At 39.1% G+C, this 9,590-nt stretch overlaps 1 protein-coding gene across 3 annotated transcripts in view; it reads left to right on the plus strand.

Annotated features, from left to right (window-relative positions):
* The window catches only part of LOC118328325 (SLIT-ROBO Rho GTPase-activating protein 3-like), a 31,944-nt gene extending 22,643 nt beyond the window's left edge, over nucleotides 1-9,301 (plus strand). The window contains exons 12-22 of one of the 3 annotated variants that reach the window (XM_035662000.1): nucleotides 489-519; nucleotides 882-942; nucleotides 2,226-2,303; nucleotides 2,645-2,779; nucleotides 2,877-2,982; nucleotides 3,054-3,281; nucleotides 4,231-4,304; nucleotides 4,420-4,600; nucleotides 5,318-5,464; nucleotides 5,671-5,986; nucleotides 6,579-9,301. In XM_035662000.1, the coding sequence (XP_035517893.1) occupies nucleotides 489-519; nucleotides 882-942; nucleotides 2,226-2,303; nucleotides 2,645-2,779; nucleotides 2,877-2,982; nucleotides 3,054-3,281; nucleotides 4,231-4,304; nucleotides 4,420-4,600; nucleotides 5,318-5,464; nucleotides 5,671-5,986; nucleotides 6,579-7,043 (1,822 nt within the window). In that variant the 3' untranslated portion in view covers nucleotides 7,044-9,301. The remainder of the gene's footprint in view (nucleotides 1-488; nucleotides 520-881; nucleotides 943-2,225; nucleotides 2,304-2,644; nucleotides 2,780-2,876; nucleotides 2,983-3,053; nucleotides 3,282-4,230; nucleotides 4,305-4,419; nucleotides 4,601-5,317; nucleotides 5,465-5,670; nucleotides 5,987-6,578) is intronic. The other 2 variants (XM_035661999.1, XM_035662001.1) reach the window with 2 other exon arrangements.
* Nucleotides 9,302-9,590: the final 289 nt, after the last annotated feature.

A 9,590-nucleotide genomic window follows, 5' to 3' on the forward strand; every position in this document is an offset into this window, starting at 1 on the left:
CAGGAAAAAATATTTTTATAATTTCCAAACATTTCCTTGTTCCAGGTTCTAATTTGTGATTTCCTTTTATTTGTCTCAAAATAAATGTATATATTTAGCTTTAGGAGTTTTGGTTGAAAATAATTTGTCAAATTCTGACATTTAATATAACCAACGTTAATCAATAATGAAAGTAATTCATTAGTTGCAGCCCTAGAATTTAGCCTCTAGTTTTCTTTTCCGTCATCAGTCCTTCCTGGCTGAAAAAATGCTTTAATGTTTGTAGCCTCCACCCCCATCCTTTCGGGTAGCACCCTCCCTCCCACACACTCCCCCCGCCGAGCCATGTCCTCATGTCTCACACCCCACAAGGCACTGATGCTTTGGCTATTCTCTCAGGCCAGGCCTCCTCTTTTTCTCTCTCTGTACAATCTGTCTCTCTCACTAACCTGTTGTGGTTGTTGTTGCCTCTCTTCCTCTGTCTACGTGCCTTACTGCTCTCTGCCCAGGGGAAGACGGAATGTCCGTGCCAGGAGTCAGGTACTCTGTCTTATAGCAGGGCGGGATCATCACACTGTGTTCAGTATGCTAACCAACATTTCTGTGCCTCTGTTCTGTTGGCATTCCTGTGAATACATACTGCAGTAATAATAATAAGATATGGTGGTGCAAAGAACATGATTTCCTTATTGCTTTTTTTGTTCTATGCACTTAACATCAGTTATTTAAAAAAACATTAACATTAAACATTAAACAATGTTCTCTCAACTCTGGCAAATTAATTCATTTGAGGGGCTGCCTCTATAACCTTCTGATGGTAAAACCCTTCTGGCATGGCAATTTGTTTTCTACTGTTTCTGCTTATTTGCTCCCAATAATGATCATTTGAATCTGTCTGGTAGGACTCAGGACAGCCTATACCAGTGGTGGTTGAGAGCTGTGTTCGATACATCAATCTGTATGGTAGGTTCCTGTTGTTTTCATATGTTGTCTTTCTATAAAAGTACTGTGCACACTGTAACCTGTGCTTTCTCATACTTCATATCTCCCTCTTTTTATATAGGCTAACACATTTGTAATATATGTTATTATTGCCTTGAGCAGTTTTGTCAGATAATCTTACATTTCATGTTCTTAGTGCTTGGGAATTTGTAGATTTCTCAGTTTTAAAAGCTATTAAACAAAGCATATCTACTATATTTTTGACAGTGATTTCCTAGACAAACATTGTCTAGGAAATTGTCTTTGTTGAAATTGTTATTTGTTGTCTACAAATAGTGCTTTTACACCAATGGAACTTTTTTAGGAACTGTAGGTACCAGGGACTAAATTATTACCTCCACCATAATTCCTGTCTATCTATCTATCTATCTATACTATCTATCTTATCTATCATCTATCTATCTATCTTCTATCTATCTATCACATCTCCATCCTAATCCATCCATCATCCATCCATTCATCCATACCATCCATCATCCATCCATCCTCCATTCTATCTATCATCACTAGTCTATCTATCTATCTATCTATCTATCTATCTATCTGGTAGCCACTTGTATTACTACTAACACAGAGGGTGGACACAAAGACTCTGTATTTCAAGAATGTTTTAAAAGCCACCATCACTTTTTAGGTCCTGATTTAGTTCCCGTAGCTCCATAGTTCCTGAACTATTTGGTTAAAAAGAGTCGTGCAATAGTATTGCATTTGTTGAAATATCTGACTAAATCAGATCTCATAAAACCAAGTACTTATTAATAAAAAAAATTTATAGATATAATATTATAGTGAAGACAGATAATTTCATCCAGTATTGACTAAAAGCTAATTATAAATGTACCGTTAAAGGACCAGAAAAACAACCAACTACCAAAAAAGTATCAACCTTGGATCATAATCACCAGTTAATCTTTTAATTCATCTTCTTGCAAGGGGAAGCCTTAATCTCATAACACCTTCTTACATGTATTGTTTGCTGCTGCTGACTGCTCTGGTCTTTCATATCCAGTTTCACGCCATTTTGCACCACTTCTGTCACATATTTACAGTACATACCTACACTCACAGTATAGGCTAAACTAACATTTGTTTTGTTTTTTTAGATTTTGTTTAGTTTGTTTGTGTTATGGTTTTTTTTACGTGCTTTGCATATTCTGTGGGGACTGCTTACTATTGTTATACTGTAAATGTGCAAAGAAATTCAATGAAAGGACATTTGTTCTGAAACCTCTGTCTGTACACAGGTCTTCAGCAGCAAGGTATATTTCGAGTTCCAGGTTCCCAGGTCGAAGTCAACGATATTAAAAATGCATTTGAAAGAGGTCAGTCCCAGTGCGCTCGGCCATCTTCTCTTGATTGATTTTAAATTGCGTTTTGTCCACCTCAAAAGCCACAGTCTCTCCCACAGGTCTCTAAAGTGCAAATAATGAGCCTATGTGTCACATGTAATCCAGTAATGGACATGTAAACCATTTTAGATGCATAATATATAAGATCAGCATCTTGGAGTAATAATAAATGAGGAAACATAACTGCACTCTCAATGTTTGTATTAACCTTCCAACTTGAAATACACATCAGAAATTGTGTCAGGGTCATGTTACATGAATACTGTTAGTAGTGAATTATTAATGAGTGGATTAAATGTATACTATGTATATAGGAGAGGATCCACTCGTGGATGATCAAGCCGATCATGACATCAACTCTGTGGCAGGCGTTCTTAAGCTCTACTTCAGGGGCTTGGAAAACCCGCTGTTCCCTAAAGAGAGATTCCTCGATCTCATATCCACAACCAGTGAGTCACATTCCAGGAAAACATCTGAAACATTTCAAGTTTTTCTTTAGTGCTGCTTTCTATATATACTTTATTCTTTCTTTGTGTCTTATTTCAGAGCTTGACTCTGGTGCAGAAAGAGCTCATCACCTTCAGCAGATAATTGTGACTCTTCAGCGGCCTGTGATCATCGTCATGAGATACCTGTTTGCATTTCTAAATCAGTAAGTCCTGCCACAACTAATTTAACATGTTAACCCTTATAAAGTGATACTAAATGCTTCCATCTCTCCAGTCTTTCACAGTACAGTGATGAGAACATGATGGACCCTTACAACCTGGCTATTTGCTTTGGTCCTACATTGATGCCAATACCAGATGAACAGGACCCCGTGTCCTGCCAGGCGCATGTTAACGAGGTCATTAAGACCATTATCATCCACCATGAGGCCATCTTCCCGACCCAGCGGGAATTGGAGGGACCTGTGTATGAAAAGTGCATGGCTGGTGGGGAAGAGTACTGGTAAGTGCAAGATAAGGCGTCCAACATGTGTCAGTATATAGTTTGTGGGGAGGCTGCAGCTAAGGAGGTAGAGCGAGAAGTCCACTTATCATAAGGGTCGCCGTTTGATCCCAAGCTTGATAAGCCCGATCGATAAAAGCTCTATTCACGTTCAGCCATTTACCACGCATTTGTATCACGTGTTAACAACTTAACAGGAAATAAATGACATTCTCTACTTTTTAGACTTTTTTAAACTTAAACACTGTACATTTGGCACAATACTCAATACTGAAATGTCTCCGTGTTATGTATAGAGTGGTCATAGTAAGAGTGAAAAACTGAAAAGAGGACAGATTATACCAAGTAACACTTTATCCACTGCTTTGTCATGTAAATTATTTTTTAAAAGCCCTCTGGACATGATCTTGTGGCCAGACAAAAAACCTAAGATAGGATATAGCCTTTTTTCTAGTACACAATAGTAATGGTTTCTATAGTTTCTATTGTGTATCTTGTTTGTAAGGCACTGTCAGGCAGTAGTACTTCAGTATATTTGTTTGTTAATTTATGTTTGAGTACACCAATAACCACATTATAACCATAACCATAATTATACATTTTAGATGTTCAGTTGGCTCTTACAAAGGATGTGTCTATTGCGCATTTGAAGAGAGATTTGACAAAATAGATAATATTTAAAATAGATAATTATTCTTAAAATGAACAAACACCAGTTTGAGTGATATTCCCTGGATTGCACAAAACAAATTAACCCATAATTTATTACTGTAATTTCACAAACTTTTTATATTTCATTTGGCAAGTGATTGCCGTTTGGTTTTCATTTTCTGTATTAAGTTTTTGTGTTTAAAGAATTAAAAAAAAAGAGTCAGAAATTGATTTTGGTTTGGTTGAGTGAAGAACTGTATCTGTTCCTGACTGTTTGACTCTATCTTCCTCCGTGCAGTGAAAGCCCCCACAGTGAGCCAGGAGCCCTTGACGAGGTTGACAATGGTACTGGACCAAACACTAGTGATGAAGGTGAGTCACCAAACACAGACCGCAGCAGTACCTGTAAGAGCTGAAATAATCAGAAGTCTCAAACTGTATTCTGTCACTTTTCTTTGTGTTGTACTTTGTATTCTTTGTGTTGCAGAGGTGGAGCAGATTGAGGCCATAGCAAAGTTTGACTATGTGGGCCGAAGTCCTCGGGAGCTTTCGTTCAAGAAGGGAGCCTCTCTATTACTCTACCTCCGAGCCTCTCAGGACTGGTGGGAGGGCCGACATAACGGTGTGGATGGGCTGATCCCACATCAGTACATTGTGGTACAAGACATGTGAGTAAGATATATACTTGGTTTGTGAAGCCCCCCCTCCCCAAAAAAAAAAAAAAAACCACATAAAGGATTTTAGTTACATTGAACAGACATGATTTTAACATAAATTCAACAGCTACTTTGGGCTTGGTCATTATTTATGTTGCTCTATTTTCTTTCTATTCTTACCGTCTTTGTGAGTTGTGTTGTGTTTTCAAAAAGCTTATAAAGCCTTTGTAAGGATCAGTGGGAATAAAATGCTCCTGTTTTCCTGCGTGTTTTTCTTGTTTTCTTGACACAACCAGAAAAGACCCCATAAAGGGCCTCTAATTAGCAATTAGCTGTAGAGCAGTAAGGAGGGACTTTTTTTTTTAACTGGACAAGCACTTAGGTCACTCCTCAGCCTTAAATTTCTGCTCCAGCCTCTTGCCTGATAACTACTCCTGGACAGGTAACCAAATTAAAGCCAAATAAAAACGTTTAGTGATGTATGTACTACCAACAGTGGCTTCCAGGGACTGACAAGTGATTTCATTTGGTCTGTAAAAAGCTCACTCTGCTGAGGACATTTTGTGATTATGTTGTTTTTGTGAAAAGTATGTGATTATTAAGGATTCTTAGTTAGATTAAACTTTGAAAAGTTTAAAGTTTGATCTCTCAAAGTAAAAGCCAATATTAACATTTCCTGCGGACAGAAGCCATTAATGGGGATCAGTCTCTTCTGTCTGTCTGTATCAGGGATGATGCATTCTCAGATAGCATTCAGAGGACTGATAGTGCAGCCAGCAGCGGACTACACCACGATGAAAGAACCTCATCCAGAATTGGCCGCCAATCTCCTTGCGAACACACACCTGAGCACCGCTTTGGAGCAGCAATGGGAAGGTGGGGTTAGTTTAAACTCCAGGGATATATATAGGTAGTGAGAGGGGGCACAAGCACACACACAATACACACATTGTATAGATGGTGTAGACATTATTAATTGTTGCGTTTTTATCAACGAAAAATCCTTTGTATTGTAAATTCCCACAAACAAGTAGATTCAAGAACTTTTAACTGATAAAGTCTCAAACTGTGATATTTCTTAGAGTGAGAGTGCGATCAGATGGAGCCGCAGTTCCACGCCACAGGAATGGCGCTGACAGTCACAGCCCCAGCCGAGCTGCAGACCACCCTCCTAGGGTTATGCCTCGGCCATGCAGCCCACACAAAGTAGCTGTTAGCCGGGGGCCAACAGACAGTCCGGAGAAACGGCGTCTCACCACTTTTGGCAGTGCTGGCTGCATCAACCACCCAGACAGAAAGGCCTTCGTCGACAGCCACTCTCAACGATCTTCACCCAGCACCACTCGGCATGCAAGTTTAGGTGATCACAAAGCCCTCGAAGCTGAAGCACTAGCTGAGGTGAGTGTTAATACTGCCGAAGCTCCGTTGACTCAGACACTGCACGTTGATTTTAGTCACGCACATAGGTTTGGATTTCAAAACTGTGTGGGAGGGACACATGAGGTCATGTGTCATCAAAAAAAGAAAAATCCCAAATACTCAAAGTATGTGAATGCCACTCCCTGTATGTATTTTTAGTTTTAAAAAATTTAATTGTTATTAATACACTAACCCTACTTAAATCATTACATTTTTGTAGAGATTACTTCGGTTGATCAATATAGTATGGGCATCTGCACTAAAAACATTTCTCATCTAACATTTAATATTTTATTCATATTGAATTCTAGTATATTTTTAGGAGGATATTGACTGTAAATAGAAATATACACATATTTTTGTTGGTGCCCCCCTAAACAATACTGCTCTGAGGGCACAGTAATAGTTGAATTTGAAGTGTTTATGATGCATTTATCTGAAGCGCTTTACAATTTGCCTCTTATTTACATTGTTCACTCAACACAACTGGATATGGGAAGTCGTAGGGACATCTCTCCTCCTTGCCTGATTGTTTGATATCATGTTTTTCTTCTGCTCATGTTTGTCATAGGACATAGAGAAAACCATGAATACAGCTCTCCATGAGTTGCGTGAGCTGGAACGACAGAATGTAGCCAAACATGCCCCCGATGTTGTTTTGGACACATTGGAGCCCCTCAAACACCCCGGTGGAGCACAGGATCCACCTGGCAGCCCTCTCCACACCATGGTCATCAGGGATCCAGATGCAGCACAGCGACGTACCAGCAGCAGCTCCTCCTCCGAGACCATGACCACTTTTAAACCTGCTCTGTCAGCACGTAGACCGAGTGCACCTCTAAGGCCCCCGCCTGTCAGACCCGTCCGACCTGCTCCTGTGATTGGACAGGGCCAGGGACCACACCGCTCCAGCAGCTCTAGTTCCTCTGGTCTGGGCAGTCCAGGCATCACACCTACTGACAGGGTCTTTCCCAAACCTCCCTCCCCATCACCATCCACCTCCTCCTCATCCTCAGACAAACAAGGTAACATGTAGCTCAGTCAGTCACAAGTCAAGTGGTTGAAGAACATTGTGGATACAGAGTGATTGTGATGATTGTCACATTGGCACCTGGTCTTTATGATTAATATTTACCACAAATCTTGTATAGTGCTAGACAGCTACTGCTGGTTTCTGACAACTGTGTGCCCACACATGGACTCGTTGGTGGACATGTTAATGTACTATATTACAATATAACACAGAAATATGATTTAAAACTATGAGAATGATTTTAAAGAATGCTACCATGCTGAATAGCCATGCTGGATAAAAAAGGGACTGCACTGGAAAATACTTCTGTTTACTAAACATCTGACAGTGAAACATCTCCTGTTATTGGGTAACAAAAATGCTGTGAGCTTGGACTTTGTATCTGGTTCCATGTTCCATTATGAGGGAACATTTAAGGGAATATTTTACCACTATTTATGTAGACATTCAGTCTCTGCTGGTGGTCTATATAGTCTATTAAAACTTGTCCAAAAGTGCCAGCATATACCAGAAAGGTTTCCAACAACAGGCAGACACCATGACTGCGTCTGAAATCACTCTCTATTTGCTATGTAGTGCACTATATTAACCGTATGCAATTTTATTTGAATGTCTGCACTCTGAGTGGAAAATTTACATCTATGTAGTGCCCACAACGGAACAAAAAAAAAGTTTTGTGCATGGCATGTAAACTCTTTTCTGCCAACAATGTGTCACATTTTACAGATGTAAAAATTACAGTTGTGTGACGCTACACTTGTTAGTGAATAGAGTAAACTATTGAGTGTCTGTTATATGGGGAGAAGTGGGTACATTAACGAGGGGTGATTTCAGACACAGTCCATGGCTGAATGGTAAAACCAGGGTAAAATTGCATTATGTTGCAGTTCTTCTACTGGCCACTAGTTGCTGATTCAAAGGAAATTATATCCATATCTGAGTCACTATTTGAAAAACAGAAAGATTTTGGAACAACTCAGTGAAGTGACATTGCAGACAGCAGTGCTCGCTACACCCCCACATTGGCTACCTTTTTTTAGTTGTTTTTTTTTCTTACAAACAAACTTATCAGATCACTTATTTGAAAAATGATATAATCATACACCAATACTACACATGATAGCTAAACGAAATCAGAACATCCTCTAATCTTTTCTCTTGGAATGCTCAGTTATTTTTTTGCCCACAAGAGGAGTAAGAAGTTCCAAAGAAACAGTCCCGTTAAAACTCACTGCAGTGTTGTGGTTTCGGTTGGGGTTGGTCAGCAACTGAAGGACAGATACTCCAGGAAACTTTATCTTAACAACAAGTGGTGCTGCTGCAGTCTGGCCGGCGTTGACAGAATCACTGACATTGGCAGAACCACTGGCCAATAGCCTGGGTTGGGCCAGGTGAACTGTTAGCAGTGCAGGAGTACAATCAATCTGAGACTTTGCCTCCCTTTGTTGCATTTCCTCAGCAGTGGACCAGGACTGTTATAATCCCACTGTGACTCTGACATTCGATAAATTCGTAATGTTCACAGCATGTCAGTACTGGCAAGCTGTTCCAAAATGTACTCATTAAGCCTTACAACAGGAGACGAGAAAATGAAACTTATCTCAGCCAAAACTATATTTTTCCTTTATTCATTAATCTCAATATAGGTCAGTGGATGGCTAAAGCAGACCCAGCTGCAGGGCTACAGTTACACAGAGAACAGAGACAATTATTGTGAACATAGACATACCACCCCTATAACTAATACAAGGAAATAAAGAGGAAAATCAGTAAAAATGTTCTTATAATATAGTCATCTCTCTATATAAAAAGATTAGTTGTGTTACCTCAATAAATAAGTAAATTGTTCTTCTACATTTCAAGTGACTAATGCACTTATGAATACTACAGGGAACTGTGCTGCATTTGTAAGTTCTGTGTTTTCATTTTGATGAAGTTGTACTAGAAACATGATATAGCACATCAGTATCATTGAAGCTTACATAATGTCTAGATTGCACATGGTCAGTTCAGGCTGTGCGGTTGTTTAGATGAACTCGTTTACTGTTGGTGGTGTTTGTCGTCTGTCTTATGAGGATGATCAATATATCTTTAAAGTGTAATAGGTACATTGGATTGAATATATACATATTGTTAAAGGATACTTGTATAAATAACATTGTATGATAGGAACAGGATATATTATCATGTCTAGTCTGTAGATTTTTGTAACTCTTATCCTTGCACAAACATTAACAAAACAATAAATCAATGAAACCGTACGGAAATGTCTTGTTTTATTGTCTTGTGATGTTATGGTTGATGATAATGCAACATATTTACTGGAAATACATGCAATGTTTTGTCTATACAGAGTATAATGACTCTTTTATTTAGCTTTAATGTCCTTGCTGAACATAAAAGATTGACTTCACACAGGGCAGTTGTCTCATAGATACACTGACTAGAGTGGTTTTGCAGTGCCATCTACTGGTCAGTATAGATTTTATCAGTTAACAGTAAAATCAAGGAAATTGCCAACATAAAATGCACCACGAGCTGCCAGAGTAT

The sequence above is a fragment of the Morone saxatilis genome, unplaced genomic scaffold (genome assembly GCF_004916995.1).
Source record: "Morone saxatilis isolate NCDOM2014 unplaced genomic scaffold, NCSU_SB_2.0 Contig18, whole genome shotgun sequence".
NCBI lineage: Eukaryota > Metazoa > Chordata > Actinopteri > Moronidae > Morone > Morone saxatilis.